The sequence below is a fragment of the Asterias amurensis genome, chromosome 11 (assembly GCF_032118995.1).
Source record: "Asterias amurensis chromosome 11, ASM3211899v1".
Classification (NCBI taxonomy): Eukaryota; Metazoa; Echinodermata; class Asteroidea; order Forcipulatida; family Asteriidae; genus Asterias; species Asterias amurensis.
In genome coordinates, this window is record NC_092658.1 from 199999 (window position 1) to 221612 (window position 21614).

Genomic DNA, 21614 nt, shown 5'->3' on the forward strand with positions numbered 1-21614 from the left:
CTGTTCAAAATACTGATCTCCAAAAAGTCTTGACAATAGTTACTTATGTGTCTTGTTTTTGTAATTGATTTATTAAACAGTTTCCCCCAAAGAGAAGAAGCCTCAGATTGCTGTGATCAACCATAAGAAAGCTCATAATACAGGTAATGTCGTTTAATTCCTTATGGCAGCCATTTTACTTGGTCATCTTCAACTGCCCATTGCTTGATAATCCTATTGTGTTTAATTATTTATGGCAGCCATTTTACTTGGTCATTCTCGACTGCCCATTGCTTGACAATCCTATTGTGTTTAATTCCTTATGGCAGCCATTTTACTTGGTCATCTTCGACTGCCCCTTGCTTGATAATCCTATTGTGTTTAAATCCTTATGGCAGCCATTTTACTTGGTCATCTTCGACTGCCTATTGCTTGATAATCCTATTGTGTTTAATTCCTTATGGCAGCCATTTTACTTGGTCATCTTCGACTGCCTATTGCTGAAATCAGAGCTGAGATTCTAGCGATGAGTACAGAGAAGTTTTCCCAGTCCCATTTGGAGCAGATGGCTCTCTATGCTCCAGACGACCATGAGGTAGGTTTCTTCTGAATTATGAACTGCTCTCTGCGTTTCATTTGTTGTTTTGGAAAGGCAAGTTTCATTGCTGTCAGTGTCAGGCACTAATTAAAGTCTTAAAATGTCTTACAAGTGTGTGACTTGGAGAGGTGCTTATGGGTATGATACTGGTACAAATAATAGTATTTAGATTTATTGAGCACCTCTCACTCATCCCACCTAGAGAAGCTTTAAATACAACATTAAAACTTTTTAATTAATACAACATTTAAAAAGACTAGCATAGCACTGAAACAAACAGTCAGTGAGTTGTAATTGGATTTTTAAACCATGATTATTAAAAACCTATTTTGATTGATTGTTTTTCCAGATTGAGAAGCTGAAACACTACAGTAACAAGGTTTCTCAGCTGACTCTACCAGACAAGTTTGCATACGAGGTCAGTCAGTATTTAGATAATAAGAAAAGATAGCCATTCAAGTCTTAAGATATTGTGACAACCAATCGTTAGTCTAAAACAGTTATTGGCTTCATGTCATTGTGTGATAGATGTATTCAGTTATGTCTTAAATTTGCTGATGAATTAATTACGAATTCAAAACTTTCTCACTTAATTCCACCTCTAATAATCTTATAAATCAAAGGAATCTTCGTTCATCAAAATGTAGGTCAGTTCTTCAAGTAAGGTGTAGAACTAAAAGATTCAAACAGAGTGCAATACCAAATAAAATTAACCAATTCTAGCTACTATTCCGGCCAAAATGCATGGGCCGAGTGACACTAAGCAAACCCTCACCGTTCCCCCACTCAATGTTGTCGTTAGGAGCGCAGACTGCACAGTGAGAGCTAACATTTAACAAGGTGTGTGGGCACAACAAGATATGGCCGGGATCAAACTATCTAGTTGTCTTTTTGTAAATATAAAAGATTTTAAGGATCCTATCGGATGAACAATGAGTCCATAGGGCAGGATTAATCATAAATAATAATAAGACTTGTAATGCGCACATATCCACCCTGCTTAATAATAATAATAATAATAATAATAAGACTTGTAATGCGCACATATCCACCCTGCTTGGTGTTCAAGGCGCAGGATTAATCATAAATGATAATAAGACTTTTAATGCGCACATATCCACCCTGCTTAATAATAATAATAATAATAAGACTTGTAATGCGCACATATCCACCCTGCTTGGTGTTCAAGGCGCAGGATTGTGTATTATGCATTATGTGCTAGTTATAAGATGACCTTCATACCAGAATTACTTTTTACTCCACTTCATGTCATGTATTTCCCTTTGATCATTCTTAATGTCTCTTTCTCCAATTTTGACAAGTGTGTTCAGTCTAGTGTCTTTTAAAGTATATTTCCTTTATTGCTTTGTTTTGTTTAAGTTTGTTGTTGTAATTTTCTTATGAGTTTTTCATGGAATTAATGTTATTCAATGTAATCTTGTTAGTATCTTGTTGTTTGGGCAAGTGGTACATGACTGGGTAATATTTAGCATTCCTTGAATAAAAACAACTCAATGTTTAAATATTCTTTGCTATTATTTTGCATAATTTTTGCCAGATGAGCCAGTTGCCAGGTTACAAGCTGCGTATTGAGAGCTTGTTATTTAAATCTAGTTTTGATGAGAAAATGGAAGAGGTTTCTAAGTTGCTGAAGGTGATAGAGCAATCTGCAGTGGAGCTTCGAGCGAGCCAGAAACTCGCTAAAGTCCTTGAGGTTAGTCACAATGTATTCAATTTTAAATGCAAGATTTATATCATGTATGACATGTAATTATCTCTTAGGAATTGTGTTGATACTAGAAAATAGAAGGAAAATCATTTTCTTTTCATAGACTACAAATCTCTTTTTCTCTGTCATGAAAAGTTTTTATGAAATCGTTCTTTCCAATCTATTTTTCAGTTGGTGTTAGCGATGGGAAACTACATGAATAAAGGAAACCAGAGAGTTGCAGGAGCAACAGGATTTAAAATCACATTTCTGACTGAGGTAAGATAAAGCATAGAGCAAGGAACAGAAGGAGTTACAACTAGTTGTGTTCAAAGGTTCCACGTGTGTTATCGCGGTCACAAACGATAAGCGCTAATCGGCAGAAACATCTGCGGGCGCATTTGCTAGTATAAAGAACTAGATATTATATGTCTGTGGTTACGTCACAGAAATTGTATTGCGCTCAAGCGTCCTTCTCAACCAAACGGCATACGGAAAGGATGATTTTAGCTAAGAATAACGGCATTTCAATGATTTTATCAGAAGAAAATGCAAAGGGAATTACCTCTTTGTAATGTTCTTATAAAACAAACACAAAATCAGTTGAATAATTACAGCTCTCTCAGTTTTCTTTACCAAAAACTATCCCACCCCAAATTGTCCATTTTGTATTCCCTTTTTTCAGTTTGTGTCTAATTGTGTCTACCGTTCAAGTGCATATCCCCCGGTAGGAAAAACATTTGCAAACAATCTCAATTCGTTTTCAACGGCCGGAGACCACCGACATTCTTTTTATGATAAAAAAAATCAATATTACATATTTCATTATTCTTCCGATCAGCAAAACTCATCACAGGAAAGGCCGATTTATTTGCTTCAAAATTCAGTAGAAAACTCAAAATTGACAGTTTCTAATGTAGCACTGTGCGCATGCAACGTGGCTAACATCGTCTACTGCGCACGCGTTGAACTTGTGTGTTGCTACTTTACCACTTCAATAATTATCTGCTGTTGAAATATTGTATGTTTTCTGCAATCCATATACTTTTGATTGAATTAAAACAATCTTGTGAAGCAATGTAATGCCAACCCATTAATGTTTCTTTTTCTCTCTACTTGTCATTATAGTTGGATACAACCAAAACAGCAGACAATAAGTCTACATTCCTTCATGTTGTTGCTAAGGCAGTATATGCTAATGTTCCAGAGGTCATAACCTTTGGAGATGAGATCCCTATGGTACCTAAGGCTTGTAAAGTGTCTCTTAGAATGGTTAATGATGAACTTCAAGAAATGAAGAACAAGCTAGAGGTAAGTTTAACTCAAGTGTTTATTTCAATTTATTTATACTTTCAACCTCCTGGTAGTTCTAAATGGTGTTTACTTCTATCAACATTTTAAGAAGAGATTCTTACATGCAAGAAGTTCAAACAACTAGTCTTTACTTCAACATTTACAAAAGTAGTTCATGTAGATGCTTATCACCATGTAATAAATATTTAACTTTAAAATCAATACATGATATGGGATTGTCTGAAACAAGTTGATAATTAACCTTATTCTATTTGACTACAGGACTTAATAGATCAGAGTGAGCAGCTTGAACCAAGAGAAGATGAAGATCTACCTGAGGATAAATTCACTCAAGTTATGGATGTATCCTTTAAAGCAAATGATATGACCACTACCCACACCCTCACATGCCTGGTAGAAAGACTCTCAACTGAACCCTATACTATCTTGCCAAAAAGAATTGAGAGGTTACGCAATCTGATTGGTTAAAAACTTGTCATGTGGGAATGTATTATCATGTGATATAAAGACCAGCTCTGTGTGAACTAGTGAGTAAACAAAGCATGCTGTGTACAAGCGTTGTATGCACTGTGCTTTTTATGCGTGAACTGTCAAATAGTTGATTTCTTTGTACGTTTTTTTCTTCTTCTTTTTCTGCCTGCACAGGCCATACCAAACGTTTGAGTAAAAGTTTTAAACAAGTAACAGAACAAACTTGTGATACAATGAATATTATTTTATTTAGGTTAGTCAGGTGCTCCTTTTAAAAATGTGTCTCTGATTCATCTTGTCAACCCAGACACACATCAAGTAGTTCACTAAATACATCTCCATTTGTGTGGAATCAAAGAAGAAAATTAGAAGAACTCTGGAGACTCGATCTTGTGCTAAGCATTCGGTTGGCCTCTGCAGTTTCAAGTCCATGTAGATTTTAAGAACATAAAACTTTAAAGGTTTATTTTTAGGGATAAACTTTTTGGAAGATATTGTACCTTAACTTTTGGCTATGACAGAGTTTTAGTTGTGAAGCGAGAGATCGTCTTGCAGTTACTGAGAATCTTCACAGTAAAGCTTCTGAGGCTTTCAATAAAACAGCACAATATTTTGGAGAGGATCCTGAAAGGACAGAAAGTGATTCTTTTTTTGGAATCTTCTCAGTGTTTACCACCAAATTTGCGGTAAGTTTATCTTTCATTTTCTGTATTACATTAAATGTCATGATTGCCATATACATGAAATATAACAAAGCTAATGTAAACATGACATAAATTAGCAACAAAATGTGGTGACAGCTTCACCTGAATTATATCTCAAGCATGTTTGAAAACTCTTATTACTTTCTCATTTTCTTTTGAATTTAATTTTGCAGAAAGCACACAGTGAAAACTTGCAAAAAATTGCAAAATCTCCCCGAGATGTTTAGAGAAGAAGGTTGCAAGCGACATCACCAGTCAAGGGTTCATCTGATCTCTGTATTTCATGAACACACTTTCCTCATGTAGAGTGTGATGATTATTGTACAGCTTGGTAAATCCATATATCTTAAATGCTTCAATGGGTTTAGTGATGACAAGTCATGACTAGGGTAAGAGTGCAAAGTGTCTGAACTCAAAGTAAATGAATAATGAGTAACAAATCTGGTGTTTATTAAATGTTAATATTATAAATATTAATTAAATGATTTCCAAAAGACCAATCTGCGTTTATCTGCAGCAAGTTTGACATACTGGTTTGTGGTTTAGTTTGTTGTTGATGATTGGATGTAAGGCTAAGGAAATTTACAATGTAAAATGGATGACCTGTAATTGCTAAATCTGTGAAGTAAAGTTTGTTTATCCAGGTGTCTTGCCCTTTGTGTTTGGCTACATATGTCAATATGCCATGTTAAATGCATTTATAACACATGCATTGTTTTAAAAAGTTGAGTTTTTAACCCATTTTAAATTATGTGTAAATTTATTCAGCCATTTTTGTAAAATCGATTGTAATGATTGTGTGTGTGTTAATGTAGCATAGATATCTTTGCAAAACATTTGCTGCAGGTTTGCTTTTATTATTCTGCTAGTGTCCACGATTTTAACCATTTAAAGGTTTAAGCTAATATGCTTGGTATAGGTTTTCCATGCCAATTGAACTAAAATCTGTTCTAGAATTGCAAGGGTTGTGGGTTGGAATCCCACTCGAGTAATATGCCTGTGATATTTGTTTTCACAGGACTCGGGAAAATACCGAGTATACAGTGTTAAAGCCATTGGACACTTTCTGAACAGAAAAAAAATTAAAAGTTCACAGATTTACAAATAACTTACAGGGTTTACAGAAGGTAATTGGTGAAAGACTTCCCTTGAAATATTTTTCCATGGAATGCTTTACTTTTTGAGAACATTAACAAAACAACTTTCGATATTGAGAATAACGGAGTTATTTTAAATACATGTCATGACCTGGCAAAACGTGCGGAAACAAGGGTGGGTTTTCCCGTTATTTTCTCCCGACTCCGATGACCGATTGAGCCTAAATTTTCAAAGGTTTGTTATTTTATATATAAGTTGTGATACACGAAAGGTGGACCTTTGGATAATACTGTTTACCGATGTTGTGCGATTGCTTTAACACACATTGGTGCATGGTAAAAAACAAATAAATAATATTATTTATCCCGATGCAAATTTAATGTCCAATATAAAATCTGCTCATTTTCTCACCCAGCTATACAAAAACTGAATAATCAGGGAGAAAATATTACCTGTCAAAAAATGAAAACAATAAAAGTTCTAAATTTTATAAAGGCTCCTTATGTTTTAAGCAATTTAAGCATATGTTAACTTCTAATATGACATGGTCTTAACATTAGTTGTAGTAAATATCAGGGCAAACAATGTCATAGCAAATGATTTATTTTAGGAATGACAGTCTGAGGACCTGATCTTCACTATGTTGAAATGACCAGGTTGGTGGCTTCTGCCAGTGGCGACCAGCCACCAACCTAGGAAAACCATCGTAAACATTAGACATACACGCAACGTGTACTGAACATAATTCAAATGTGACACATCCGAGATCATTGTACTGAACTTCTCTTTTTAAAATTAGTACAGAGTGCTTTCCAGAGAAATCAGTATTTTATTTTCTAATATACGTCCCTGAGTTAGTTTCATGTCAACAATATGCACAAAACCAATCCACCAATGTTTGTGTACCGCTCCCCCTCCCTCCCCCCCCCCCCCCCAATGAAAATGTTTAGTTAACAGGGATGTTAGGGGGGACCTGAATTATGAGCGTTAACCGTGAAAGCTAGCGAGCTTAAAACCTTAATATCTTAGGTTTTAAAAGCCCTTCTCTGTAATCTGGGTTATTCATATAATGTTTTTATCTCAATGTTCTTGTGAATTTGATCTAAAGTTTTAAAAACAAAACAAATGTTATTTTTGTAAGACGAACAGATTTCTGGTTGATAACGGAGAAATGATGCATTTATTTTATACCACTTGGCATTTTGTATTGCTTCAACTTTCTTGGTTTGAGATGCATATGATGCCCAAAACTTATGAAAGCTGGGCATAGTTTTAAGTCTCAGATCATAGGTCTACTTCCTAAATCTTAGGGCTACTTCCTAGATCTTATAGCCATGCTCGCTGAGCGTCCGTGGTGGTGGTGTGTGATGTAGACATGTCTCGTCTTTCGCGGGCATTATGGTAATGAGCTGACCGTGGGAACTCTTCGCTTATTATAGTAATGAGGTCTGTGGCTTCAACACAGACCCTACAAGGCTGTCGGCCTGACGGCCTCCGCATGCGGATAGTGTACGGGGGCATCGTGTCGTGCGATGTTACGCACAGTGAATACGGGTTTTTTTTTATACAGCGGCGGTCTTTTTTTTCGGAGTGAATAATTCGACTGCCTTGAGCAAGGCTAAGATCTTAGGGCTACTTCCTAGATCTTAGGGCTACTTCCTAGATCATAGGGCTACTTCCTAGATCATAGGGCTACTTCCTAGATCTTATGGGCGATTTCATAGCTCCAGCTACTTAACACAACAGAAACTGTAAGCATTTTAACTGAATGCATTGTATGTAACTGGGTATAAAGTTATATTCGTAAAGCAAATAAACGCACTATTATACTGAGCTCAGGAATAACATCACAATTTATTTCACAAATTTTTCTTTCACCACAGTTCCCTAAGCATTCTTTTGAGAAACTATTGTGACAAATTTACAAAGTTACATTCATGTATATATACAACTGTACAAATTTCACTTTTTAATTTACAAATACAAACAAATAACTGACATTGTGTGCTTAAAATGTAGTTAATGATTGTTTTATGTAAACTGAAGTTTTGTTTAAGAAAAAGGGACAACTTTATGAAAGGAACAGTTTTGCACATGTCATAAAAATTCATTTTAAAGTATATTTCAAACTCAGTCATTCCCAATCAACTTTATTTCCAATAAAAACCCTCATATATTTCTTTTTGTGTTGACAAGATTTAGACTTCTCATATCTCATTGATACTTATAGATTCTATACAACAATATTCTGACTGTAAAGAACTTCACTCGTTGTGAGTTTGTTTCGGGTTTATTATATACTTAAATAATAATGATAAATTATGAATTTCTTTAAGAATAAAATGGTCATTGTGTTTATTACATACAGTGAAATTGTAATTAGTCTTGATTTTTGTCTTTTTAGAAACATGTTAGTGGTTAGTGCAAAAAACATGGCCCCTCTTTAGTAACTACATGTACTATAGAGTTCCTAAAGTTTCAACCCGTCAATTTTCTGTCCCGTTAATAGAGTTTTAAGGACAAACAGTACTTCTTTGCTAAAGCTGCAACCTCTTCCTATAGGTTTCATGATGGAGTTGTGATAAACTTATCAAACTAGATTTGTTTATTTTTTTAACAATGTTGCCGTTGGTTACTCAAATGTAGTCTCCTGATCAGCATGTGACAGCTTATTGATGACAAGATGCAGAAGATGGTTTTGTTCTGATGTCAGGTGCCTCCTTGAGTAGAAACCAAACAAAACACACAATGTCACTGCATTACACAATGTCACTGCATTGCACAATGTCACTGCATTACACGGTGTCAATTCAATTCAATTCAATTCAGTTCAATTTTTATTCCTCCTACCACGGAGGAAATTTATTTCCTCTGCATTACACAATGTCACTGCATTACAGTGTCGATTCATATTGGCCTGTCACTGCATTGCACCATGTCACTGCATTACACAATGTCACTGCATTACACAATGTCACTGCATTACACAATGTCACTGCATTACACAATGTCACTGCATGGCACCATGTCACTGCATTACACAATGTCACTGCATTACACAATGTCGCTGCATTACACAATGTCACTGCATTGCACCATGTCACTGCATTACACAATGTCACTGCATTATACAATGTCACTGCATTGCATTACACAATGTAATTGCATTACCAATGTCACTGCATTACACCATGTCACTGCATTGCACCATGTCACTGCATTACACAATGTCACTGCATTACACAATGTCACTGCATTGCACCATGTCACTGCATTACACAATGTCACTGCATTGCACCATGTCACTGCATTACACAATGTCACTGCATTACACAATGTCACTGCATTACTCAGTGTCACTGCATTACACAATGTCAATTCATATTTGAATACTAAAGCCCCAATTGGATACCTACCATAGATCAGCTTGTAATGCTTGTAAGGACTCCATATCTCTGGACTGACATGCCATCTGTAACACACAATAAATTAAACAATCAAACAATCGTATGAATTACATGTGTCAATGCTAAACATCAAACCACAAGAATATCTAAAATATGGTGGTATATCAAATAATGTATTCAACTTACCACAACGGACTGCATCAAAAGGAAAAGCTCTTCACTCAAGCATTCTACAACTGTAACATTGAAGGAAAAAAGGCCACAATTTACTACTTGTACCTGAAACTCTTTCTTAATAAATCAAAAAAGAGTCTAGCACCCCCGAACATAGGGCTAGATAGCTCAGTTTGTAGAGCGCCGGCACGTCTGGAGGTCATTGGTTCAAATCCCTTTCTAGTAGATTTTACTTTGTCCAATCCCAAATCATTATTAAACATTTACCCAGTCAGTTTCTCTTCTGGTTTATTATTTATATCTGAAATAAAAAGTCACATCTTTTAAAGGCAGTGGACACTATTGGTAATTGTCAAAGACTAGCCTTCACAGTTGGTGTATCTCAAAATGTGCATAAAATAACAAACCTGTGAAAATTTGAGCTCAATTGGTCATCGAAGTTGCGAGATAATAATGAAAGAAAACACACCCTTGTCACACGAAGTTGTGTGCGTTTAGATGGTTGATTTCGAGACCTCAAGTTCTAAATCTGAGGTCTCGAAATCAAATTCGTGGAAAATTACCTCTTTCTCAAAAACTATGGCATTTCAGAGGGAGCCGTTTCTCATCGTTTTTTATACCATCAACCTCTCCCTTATACTCGTCACCAACAAAGGTTTTATGCTAATAATTATTTTGAGTAATTACCAATAGTGTCCACTGCCTTTAAGGGGATCCTGGCTGTCGCTTTCAGGTTGTGACATAAACTTGGGTCCTTTAGCTACAGGTTGACTGGCTTCTGACTGGTACTCCGAACAAAGATATTGACAAAAATAGGGAGACCGCCAACACGGAGGTAGATAGTATAGTTGGTGGAGCACTGACACAGTAATATGGAGGTTGTTGGTTCAAATCCTGCGCTCCAGTCAATTTGTTTTTGTTCAACCCAAAATAATTTCAACAATCCAACTTCTGGCTAAATGCAGAAAATCCAATCAACCTAATATGTTTCATTTTACCTGGACTAACTTCTTCAGTAGACTCCCATGCATAGCGTTCTAATGTCTGAGCATGCTCTGGTCTTATTCTTTGTGGTGTGGGCTACAAAGAATTACAAATTCAAATTCAGTATTTAAAAATCACTTTATTTTAACACCCTTTTATTGAATGATCAAAATACGCACAAATAGAAAGATGGATTTGAAACAGTTGCGTTTAACATCAAATCAGTTACATAGATAAACCTTGTGGGAATTTTAGCTTCATGTTTCTAGTTTGTTTCTTATGACTGAGCTTGATTGTAAAAAGAAAATGACATTCTACCTGTAAAATGATATTTTTCTAAAAGCATTGCCCCAAAAATTGCCATGGAAGAAAAAAAAAAAACAGGCAAACTTGACATAAGTTGTAGATTTTCTTTTGTGTTTGACTGAATCTGATGCATCAATGTCATCAAGCGATCATCTTAGAGGTAATAATAATACCAAAACTCGTATAGCGCCCTAATCATGTAAACATGCTCTAGGGCGCTGAACATGGAAAGAAGAAAAAAAATCTAAGAATAAGAAAAAAACGGAATTATAACAACAGGGGTAAACATTCTTAAAAACATTCAACAACAAACTTCATCAATAGAAATCCTAAAGTATTAAAAATGAAACTAGGTCTAAAATCTCAAAATTTTAAGGTAAGAAGATGATGGACCAATGAAAATGCCCAGATTTGTAAGCACAGCAAAAAGGATTAGCCAATGACCAGCCTCCTTTTGACCTCTAGGGATATGCAGGGCGGGGCCTCCTTTTGACCTCTAGGGATAGGCAGGGCGGGGCCTCCTTTTGACCTCTAGGGATAGGCGAGGGCGCCCCTCTCAGATGACTTCATGTGCATGAGGTCTATTTCATTTCAAATGTGGCAAATCTGTGAAGACAATATTTGAGACAGTGAAGTTTACCTGTAACAGCATAAGAAGCAAGACTCTTGAGACTTGGCAATTAGCCAAGACATCTGAGAATGCTCCGATTGGACGACCTCCTTGTCCACTAGAACCTCTCTCCTGAGCGAGATATTCCATCTCAGTCAGAACACCGAGGGCGCCATCATAATCACCTTCAATTATAATTATCAAAATGAATTCAATGAATCAAAGTCTGATGCCCAAGATGGTATAATTTCATACTTGTAATAACTGCATACATCAGTACAGTATGGCATCTTCATATTGAATACAGCTTTGGTAAAAAGAACACAGCATCTCAGTTAGTGAATCTGGCACTCATGTTTTCATCATTGTCCTAACTATATAATAACTTGCCTTATGTTCCAGTTTATAAAGTGGAGTCCATTAAACCAGGATACATTTAGCTTGCTGGAAGGAAACTTATTCTAATACTTGTGCTCAACTAGACTCACCTGTTTCAATCTTACAAGATGCAACTTGACCTAATGAATGTAGACAATCCAAAGGACTCTGCACCAAATGAGAATCAATAATAAGAGTTACGTCTCAGAGAAGAACTTTAGGGGTGGGGGTTTTAGAAGACGGAGGCAGGAAGCAGGAAGACTCTTCCCCCACTCTAGGAATAACATTGCACCCCAGAAGCAATAAGCATTTCTGATCCATCCTGTACAACAATTACCAAGTTGGTGACTTCATTCAAAGCTTTGGTATTGGCTACGGCTGGATGTAATAAAAGGCATACATGAATTCTCTCAAACTGTTACCATTAGCCATAGCTGTAGCCAGTCATTTGATTCTAAACAAACCCTAACTAAGCAAACAATGTACATGAATCATACCTGATATTGTAAATCTGCTGCTCGTTGATAATGGCCCATAGCTTCAGAAGGCTTCTCCATTTTCTACAGTCAGAATTAAATAATATTGTTATCCACTGAAAAACATGTTAAGAAGTAACTATAACCAATAAACTTACAGGTACAATCATGAGTTAATCTCTTCTTGGAGTAGTGTTGGCATTGAAAAGAGCCGGTGTTCATTCGGCATATCCAACAGTATGCTGTGCTCGTCTTCAGAAGGAAAAAACATATTTAATTAAGTTCCATTTTTTAAACACTTAAATCTATACTATGTACTTTCTTTTACTCATCATTAACCCACAAGTTGATCAAGCTAAATACTCACCCTTAGTGAATCAGCTAGTTGTATAGAAAGAGTAGCCGCTAATGCTGGCTGCTTCAACTCTATATACACCTGTTGTTGGAGTCAATTAACAATAATAATTCATTAATAAAAGAAGCTTTTATCACAATTTTAATGTTGGATATTTTGTGATCAAACTATCTGTGCATGGTCTCCTTTTACAAGAAGCTATTAACTCAAATCAAGTAAACATGTCAACAAACCATTTTGCAGAAGATTGGTGTGCTTGCAAGCTTTTAGCCAGCAATGCGTCCGGGCGTCTTTTGGACGCCCTATTTCATTTTTGGACGCCCCGAAAAACTGTCGGACGCCCTTGAAGACGCCCTGTTAAGCTTAGGCGATTAATGAATTGTCAGCAAATCATGGTTTTGATGAAGTATCTTGATGTATTCCCTAATTGAGACGTCTTGCAACCACAAAGGGCTGTTTAAAAAAAATATAAAGTCCCAGAAACAACCACAAGATTCCACAATTGATCCTGAAATACCAGGGTTTCTTTGAAAAAAAACACATCAAAAGACTCTAGCGCCCAGGCGGTCTCCCACAGACACTGCAGAAGTAACACAATGTATCATTTTACCTCCCCTGTGTGGGAGCCTTGTGCGCCGCCTTGCCACCGAACTGCAGACCACAATGGGATCATATTACACAAACCACAACCCATCCACAACCGTTTTATGAATGAAAGGTCACCCCATGTGCATTATGGATGCTTATTGGTTAGCTAGAATGAAATGGGCGGGATCTAGCTAAATATGCACACATGTAAGAACAGTCATATGCAGTAGACACTTTAAAAAGACACTTTATGTGTGTGTAATAGAACTCTATGGTGTAACTGAAAGGCTCATGTTCACACCATGGGTAGACAGTACACCCCACAGATCCATACCCCGATTTGTAATTATAAATTGAAAGTAAGCGTTGTAAATATGCCAGAATTTAGGCTAAAAATATAAATGATACTATTTTGTTGACATAGTGTGGGATAAATAAAAGAAATATGCTCAAGCTTACTGAACCTTGTATCTGGCCATTGAAAAAAACAAACATAAATTTGATCAGACTCATTACCTGTTAGGCCTATTGTAAGCAAAACGAAAGAAATACCCAAATTGCTACTATCTGCCAGCTGCATGTTTCTGCAAGATACAATGTACAACCAATTTATCTTATATACTGTCGCCCATTCATTGTTTGCCGGCAAGGGTATCAAATTTCAGGTCAGACACCCGAGGTTTTCATTTCACACACAATTTATTTTGTCATATGAATGGTTGTAGCCTACTTCATCATGGGGACAGGAAAATCACAAATTTCTTCCAACATCTTGCCAGAAAGTCACCCGATCCAGTGTCGAGTGACCCGAGTGACTGTTCTAGCAGTGATTTTCCTGACCCCATGCAACAACCGGGACCCTCAGGGCAAAATAACAGCTCGTCCCACTCCCATTGTGAGTTCGACTTCCCTGATTCGAACCAAGAGACAAGCCAAGTCTCCCAACTGATGTCGATTCCAGTGACAGCGACCAACATCAGTCTGTACCATGCCCATCTAAAAAAAAAAAGGGTAAAGAACACAAGATCTAGAAGAGTTCTCCCCAAAAAACAAAAGACAGTGGAAAAGAAATTTGTCCGTACATGGTTGGCTACCCAAAGCATACGTTGAGTTGAGCACACAGTAGATGCAATAGCTCTGTGGTACATGTCATGTACCTGGCTACATGATAGCTGAAAATTTTCCCCAAAAATTTGGACGCCCTGTTTTTCAATCAAGTCAAATTTGGACACCCTATTTTCAAATCCTGGCTAAAAGCTTGTGTGCTTGTACAACTCAATGCCATCAAGTAGACCTACTTTTCTGAGACTAATTAACATTAAACCTGAGGAACTGTCATTGGTCATTACCCAAGTGTCAGCAGCAATTATTGATTTAGTTCTAGGTAGATTAAAATAAGGGAATAGAAGGGTAGCGACGAGTTCTTACACGGCCGTTTAAAGCCGGCAGGGTCGAATTGCCATGTGATAAAGCCTTTAGCGCACGGCAACGACCCTGCAAGGTTTTAAACGGACGTTTAAAACGAGTCACTACTCTTTTATTCCCATTCATAAATGCCTTTTTGTAAAAAAAAAACGAAAAAAACAAAACAATTACAGACACTTTGACAGTTGAAAATTCAAGGTTTGAAACATTTTTTACAAAAACTTTTAGAAGAGTCTGTTGCGCGTGGGTTGTGTGTACGCGCGCGCGCTTAGAAATAGATTACGCGCGCGCGCTTTGAAGTAGATTAAGCGCTGTTACTAATAGCTATGATTTGCGTTCCACGTGATAATCTTGCGCGCCTGACACACGAAAGCCAGCTGGTTATAAACACTGGTCATTATCAACCGTTTAAACACCCTCACGTGACGCGCTCTCCACCAAGAGGAGTAGAGAAACTGTCTGGGGTATTTATGAATGATGATTTAAACGGCCATACCTGTGCAATACTGGTTAATCGTTTGAACATACCAGAGTTCGCTACTTCACATTACATGCCATGTACTTACCCTGATAGCATGGTTATAGCAGTTAATCCCAGCTGTTAAGTTTTCTTCAAAACCAGGACATTTCAGAGCGTGGTCTACCTCTTCAGCATGCATGAAATGATGAGTAGCATCAATTAGGGCTTGAGCTTCTGCTGGCATGTTGGATAAGGTATGCTCACATCTAGAATAATACAAACAAACTACTGAGTTCTGGTTTAAACTAAATGTACAGCTTGTGTCCTGAATTATTTCTGTCATTTCGACTTGAATCCAAAATCCCATCAGTACACTCAAATGTACACGTTCTTGTACTTAAACTGCCGCTACTCTAGTTGTGTTTTAAATTTAGATATGATTTCTGGCTACATGATAAACGATTGTCGTGCTTCTAACTGACATCACCCAAACAGATATTGACAAAATAGAGAGACCACCAATAATAGGTCTAGATAGTGCAGTTGGTAGCTCAGTTGGTACAGCACCAGCACTTTAATCCGCAGGTAGTTGGTTCAAATCAAACCCTTGTCAAATGGTTCTGGAGTGTCTTAGCAACACAGCCACATCCAATGAGGTCAACTTATACACTGACTGACTTACCTGGCTTTGGCTAAACTGCATATTATGGCTGCATAGGATGAATATTCTTGGTTCTTTAGTGTATTAGCAACACAGCCACATCCAATGAGGTCAACTTATACACTGGCTGACTTACCTGGCTTTGGCTAAACTGCATATGGCTGCATAAGATTAGCAACACGTACAGCCACATCCAATGAGGTCAACTTATTCACTGACTGACTTACCTGGGTTTGGCTAAACTGCATATGGCTGCATAAGATTAGCAACACGTACAGCCACATCCAATGAGGTCAACTTATACACTGACTGACTTACCTGGCTTTGGCTAAACTCGATATGGCTGCATAGGATGAGCATTCTTGGTTCTCAAGTGTTTTTGCAAGAGACCCTGAAGAAAGGAATGAACAAATCACCATCAAATGTTATCTTTATTTTACTTCAAACAATACAGGTTTTATTTAGTAGAGCTGACAAAATAGTTGCAGATTGTGTTCATGCTTTTCATTCAACCAAATACATGAGACAGCAAACCTGTGACAATTTTGGCTTTCAAATACGTTTGAGTCAGGAGAAAGTAGTGGAAAAGTAAAACCATTTTTCAATTGTAACTGCCGTCATTAATTATAGTCCTTGCAATGTCCAAGTATTTGATTGTTATCCTAGAGAAAGCATCATTTGAAGCAATAAAGCCTCACTCTTTTCCCACATGTTGGAAATGATAGTTTATTGCTGTGTATGTTAATAGGGTAACTGTAATTTACATACTTGTTTATGATTATAATGTGAAATCCATTGTTGATAACTACATAATAAATCCCTTGCATGATTGCCCGATATGGCTGCAATCTCCCCCAATGGTTGCCCAATCACCTGATGACTGACAAGATTGTCTGATGGCTGAGCAAACGATAAATCACCCAATAACGCAGCATGATCAAGATTGCCGAACTCTCAACAGCTTTAATTGCATTAATTGAAATAAACTGTGTTTAATTTTTGCTATTTTTATAATTTGAGTTACAATTAGAGATATTTATAAATAACAGTATCACCAAAACTATTATTAAACCTCAATTAGTGAATTTGATTTACAACTCCAACAAGCATCAATCTCTTGAAATAATTAAATTGATGAGTTCATTTTGTTGAACAAGTTTGCCCAACATATTGAAAGATTTAGATAAAATAGAGAGGAAAGAGCAAACAAAATCATCAAAAAGAGTCCAAAGTTTTCAAAATCATCAAAAAGAGTCCAAAGTTTTCAAAATCATCAAAAAGAGTCCAAAGTTTTCAAAATCATCAAAAAGAGTCCAAAGTTTTCTTACCAAACTGATCACTAGCTTCAGCTACATTGGGCTTACGGAGAAATCGCCTAAACACATGGAGAGAAAAACAAACATAACCACAAAGTCTTCTCTTCAGTCTTGTCAATTATATAACAATAATGAATTAAATGTCAACATGGTCAACGAAGAAAAACAAGGATACGCCCATCTGCAATGAGTTCGCTGCTGGCAGTGACAACATTCAGTGGCAATGATTGACATGTATTGTACTCCTTGTAAGTTGGATGAGATGAATGTTAAACTCTTGCTCTGTATACAAACAGCCTAGGTAGGAACATGTTTAGAAGTTCAGTACAAACCACAGGGCCACTCAAGTGCTGAGTGACTGTGCTACACCATGGAGGTAGAACTACACACACTAGTCAAAGAATCGGGCCTTTTTCGGCTTAAAATCATCGGTTGTGATCATCATAATTATATCAAAATGACTCTTTGACAGTTGAATATTCATTATTTAACATTCATAACACACTTACTTCTTTAGTTTACTGGAAATAGAGCGATATCTGCCAAGAAAATCCGTGTCTCTGTCCATTTTACTCTGACTGAATTTACTTTCCTCTGGAGGGCGCTGTTTGTTTATTTACACGGCGGGGCTCGTCAGCACACGTGTGTGTGCATTATTGCTTTTCATTTCCTGGTTGAAATTGTTGTGCTCAGTGCAGATATAAAATTTGGTTGTTCTCACTTTGTTCTCACTATTGAATCTTTCTGTGTTTTGGCTGTTTGGATTGAAGATGGTGTACATGAGGGTGGTCAGTCGTAGTAAGTCAATTTTACACTTAGCAAGAAGTCCTGGCTTGAGATCTTGGGCCACATTTGTGGGTGAGTACAACTTGAATTGATGGATTGAATGTAAAAAAAAAAAATGCAGATTTATAAATTGAGTTCTGTTTTTACTGAGGGGTGGCACTATATACCGGAATATACCGGTATATGAATTGAGTTTTGATTTTAATAAAAATATTAAGAAGAGTTTAACAAAACTACTACAAATAGTAGTAGTACAATAAACACAAGTTCTATAAGTATAATATCAATATGTATACCAAAATACATTTACGATTTTAAAAGAAGAAGAAAAAATTAAGAGATTAAAAGAGACAAAAATGGATCTGACTACATTGGTTTTCTGTTGCTCCTAAACCTTCCAACCAAGTCCAAGTCCTGTTCTGTCTGTTTTTATTAACTGATTTAAAGATTTTAGTCCGTTTTAGGATTATGGATATTTAGTGTTGTGGTGAGCATGTATAGTCATGGAGGTAGTGGAGAACAATGTTCGTAGAAAATCTCGTTAATTTTCATGCATGGGTTGGCAAGAAACTAAAATTTAATTTTGATTGGCCTTATTTGTTTTCATTGCAGGAATTGTTTCTATTGGCATAGGGTTACTGATCTACTCAACTGAAGGAATAATGATGAAGCTTTTCTGGTTCCTGTGCACTGTGTTTGTTGCTATTTCATCACTGGATGACTGGGAGGTTTGTGGAATCTTAAAATATTTCTTAAACTTTCAAAACAAACTATGCAAACATACATCGTCAAACATTGTTAATAGGGAAAACTTATTTGTGTTTAGATCCAAATTGTTTTGTTCAATAAACAATTTAGCTTTTAGGAGTCTCATTTTTTATTTAACAAAAAATTGCTGTTGTTAAAACAAATAAAGGTGTATTTATTGTCTGATAATGTTATTATTATTATCAATGTAGTCTCTGACATCCATGGGAAACAAAATAATAAATTTGGCTTAAAGGATTTGGGTACTTTTTGTAATACAAAACACATGTCCACAGATTTACATTAAACATAATGATAGTAGAAGGCGTTCCTTAAAATATTAGTTAATCTGTGCTGTAGTTATTGAGAAATGAGTGAAACAATGTCATGAAAATACGTTTTTACATACAAAAATAATTTTCATCTCATGATCACTACGTCAAAAATTATTTTCATGACATTGTTGTACTCATTTCCCAAAAAGTACAGCACCTCAGCAAGTAATATTTTCAGGGAAGCTTTCTACTATCATTATCTTCAAACGGTGTGGGTTTAGTGTAAATTTATAGACGTTGTGTTTTTGTCCAACAAACAGTACATAGACCCTTTAAAGACCATTGTTGACTGTTTTCTGTTTTTAATCAGGAGTGTATTATTGATCGAGATACACTGATCATCAAACTGAACAGAGAGCGACTGATGGAGAGACTACTCATGCCATTCCAGAAAGCTAGAAGTGGTAAGTTTAGGATCTGAAACAGGAGGATGATTTCCCTGTGTACAAATGCGTGTCAAACGGATGGAGCAAACACACACGTCAAGCCATTCAGTTTGGTAGTCAGTTTTCTTTCATGAACAATAACACAAAGGAAACTGACTGGGTGAAATTTGTCTTTCCATACTCCAACTTTCTTTTTGCAACAAACATTTAATGGCTTGATATTTTGGCTGTGGCTGAGTCTTTCTCAAAGGCTAAAGGCTTCTTGAGAACGACTCTGCTAGGGTTGAAACATTAGGCCATAAACTATTTGTTGCAGCTATACACAAAGGTCCTTTTGGTTGGTGAAGCAGTTTTCAACAGCTAATTCAATTTTCTAATTTTTCTTTTTTGATTATATTGCAACATGTAGCCTACTTGATCACATTGTAATTGCAAACACCTTTTTTCAACATTGTTAAATAATTGTAGGTTTATCTTTTGCATTAGTTGTTGCAGACGTAAGTGAAGTGTGTAGTGTAATGGTAGAGCATGAAGACATTAAATTCTTTGGGCGAGGCTACTATGTGACATTGTCGATGAATACTGGAATGTTGCTACCAATAACAGAGAAATGCACCTTGGGCGATTCAAGGTAAGGTCAGGGGTCAGTGGGTTAGCAATGTCACATCCTTTTAAAATTTATTTTATTATTTTATGTGGAAATAATTATTAAAAAGGGATTTAATTTGTTGAGTAATATATTTGTATAAACAAAGCTGTTGAACAAAGCTAAATTATCGTCCCTCGTTCTTTTATAACTATGTAAGGCAGTTTTTTAAGCCAACAAGTTTTTCCCCATTTTTTTTCTTCTTTTCCTCTTATAACAGGGAACATCAACAAATAGCAGATGTAATAGACGACTTCTTGAAACCAGAATTGATAAGAAATAAAGACTTGAATAATGATCTGATTGGTGGTTATTCATCTTCATCATCAGATACAGATGCAGTTGCAGATACAGATACCCCATAATACATGGACCATTCAGTGCTCTTTGTTTCTAATTGTGCTAACATTTGACATCAAAATTGTTTACCAAATATTGTCTGAAGTAGAGAGTACCTGTATCAAGTGAGATAGGCGAATGCCAAATATTTAGCCCAATTAGGTATCATGCATCCTAATGTTAAAGACACTGAAAACCTTTGGTAATTGTGAAAGCCCAGTCTTCTCACTTGATACATAATATGCACAAAATAACAAACCTGTAAAAATTAGAACTCAATTGGTCGTTGAAGTTGCAAAATAATAATGGAAGAAAATACACCATTGTCACACAAAGTTGTGTGCTTTAAGATGCTTGATTTTGGGACCTCAAAATATAGCTCTGAGGTCTAGAAATCAAATTCAAATATTATAGTGGAAAATTACTTCTTTCTGATGTAGCCGTTTCTCACAATATTTTATACTATCAACAGCTCTCCATTGCTTTTTACCAGCTAAGTTTTTATGCTAACAACTATTTTGAGTAATTACCAAATGTGTCCAGTGCCTTCAGAGAGCACAGGTCTTTTATTTGAACTGATTGTCCAGATAAATAAACATCAACAACAACAAAACATAGTTTTATTTGCATTTAGAAATAAAAGGCTAGATAGTTGTAAATTCAGGTCATGACCGAAATGGTGTTTTTCAAGGTGATGAACTTGTTCAATTGCCATGGCAACTCCAAAAGGTAATGTTGTTGGTGCATTGATAATTGGTGTTATGCGCAAAGTACATAAATATTGTTATTTATTTATTTAGTTAGTTAGTTGTTGTTGAGCAATACTAGTGTTGGCCATTATTTTGCTTCTATGGGGAAAATAATAATACTTTTTATACTTATGGATATTTTGAAATAAAGGATTGTTTTAAATAAGCTCCGTTTTAGTTTGTTTGTTTTTGTTCAGTTGTTGTTTGTTTTCTTCTCGTTTATCTAATTCTATAATCAAACTATATAAATAAATAAATAAATAAAAAGTTATATATTTTTACTGCTTATACTATCCTTAAAATATATTATTTTTGTTAAAGATTATTTATTGATTTTTGCCCTCACGGTTTGACTTGCGAAAGAAAACACCAAACTCACTTTTTGGGTTTGTCCCAGCAGGCTAAGTTGATAAATATAAAGGGCAATTTTGTCAGTTTTGCAACCATGCACCCGTATTCACCAGTTGAAGTTCCTTGGTTGAACATTATTAAATAACAATGGCACCGGGAATGAAGGGGTTGCATCTTTTGGGTTTCTTGAGTTAACAAAAATAAACCCCTAAAATGTTCAGGATAAGAACCTCCATTATAGACCTAAATTTGGATGTGCAAAC

The 21614-nt window shown here is 36.1% G+C and overlaps 3 protein-coding genes across 6 annotated transcripts in view; 2 read left to right on the plus strand and 1 right to left on the minus strand.

Annotated features, from left to right (window-relative positions):
• LOC139943719 (delphilin-like) overlaps nt 1-5086 on the plus strand; it is a 34272-nt gene extending 29186 nt beyond the window's left edge. For all 4 annotated transcript variants that reach the window (XM_071940472.1, XM_071940469.1, XM_071940470.1 and 1 more), the window contains exons 17-25: nt 81-143; nt 447-574; nt 927-995; nt 2136-2291; nt 2478-2564; nt 3414-3596; nt 3861-3941; nt 4592-4756; nt 4948-5086. In XM_071940472.1, the coding sequence (XP_071796573.1) occupies nt 81-143; nt 447-574; nt 927-995; nt 2136-2291; nt 2478-2564; nt 3414-3596; nt 3861-3941; nt 4592-4756; nt 4948-5001 (986 nt within the window). In that variant the 3' untranslated portion in view covers nt 5002-5086. The remainder of the gene's footprint in view (nt 1-80; nt 144-446; nt 575-926; nt 996-2135; nt 2292-2477; nt 2565-3413; nt 3597-3860; nt 3942-4591; nt 4757-4947) is intronic.
• Nucleotides 5087-8452: 3366 nt separating this feature from the next.
• LOC139943721 (40-kDa huntingtin-associated protein-like) lies at nt 8453-17594 on the minus strand. The gene is made up of 12 exons (XM_071940474.1): nt 17522-17594; nt 17025-17071; nt 16015-16087; nt 15142-15301; nt 12575-12643; nt 12229-12291; nt 11842-11899; nt 11384-11538; nt 10452-10533; nt 9466-9515; nt 9289-9344; nt 8453-8592 (listed from the first exon to the last, which is right to left on the minus strand). The coding sequence occupies exons 1-12, from the start codon at nt 17578-17580 to the stop codon at nt 8505-8507; spliced, it is 960 nt and encodes a 319-aa protein (XP_071796575.1). The 5' UTR covers nt 17581-17594; the 3' UTR covers nt 8453-8504.
• Nucleotides 17595-17647: 53 nt separating this feature from the next.
• LOC139943723 (cytochrome b-245 chaperone 1-like) lies at nt 17648-21161 on the plus strand. The gene is made up of 5 exons (XM_071940475.1): nt 17648-17870; nt 18411-18526; nt 19191-19284; nt 19753-19897; nt 20133-21161. Exons 1-5 carry the CDS (start codon nt 17783-17785, stop codon nt 20275-20277), a joined length of 588 nt encoding a protein of 195 aa, XP_071796576.1. The 5' UTR covers nt 17648-17782; the 3' UTR covers nt 20278-21161.
• Nucleotides 21162-21614: the final 453 nt, after the last annotated feature.

What these genes read in the sequence shown, in the direction of transcription:
- LOC139943721 (XM_071940474.1), bottom strand. Translation starts at nt 17,580, where the DNA reads ATGGACAGAGACACGGATTTTCTTGGCAGATATCGCTCTATTTCCAGT. An exon ending in TCGAGTTTAGCCAAAGCCAG is followed by an intron (nt 15,302 to 16,014) that starts GTAAGTCAGTCA and finishes GTATTATTCTAG; the next exon opens with ATGTGAGCATACCTTATCCA. An exon ending in GCATTACAAGCTGATCTATG is followed by an intron (nt 8,593 to 9,288) that starts GTAGGTATCCAA and finishes TTTCTACTCAAG; the next exon opens with GAGGCACCTGACATCAGAAC.
- LOC139943723 (XM_071940475.1), top strand. Translation starts at nt 17,783, where the DNA reads ATGGTGTACATGAGGGTGGTCAGTCGTAGTAAGTCAATTTTACACTTA. An exon ending in ATCTTGGGCCACATTTGTGG is followed by an intron (nt 17,871 to 18,410) that starts GTGAGTACAACT and finishes TTTTCATTGCAG; the next exon opens with GAATTGTTTCTATTGGCATA. An exon ending in ATTCCAGAAAGCTAGAAGTG is followed by an intron (nt 19,285 to 19,752) that starts GTAAGTTTAGGA and finishes CTTTTGCATTAG; the next exon opens with TTGTTGCAGACGTAAGTGAA.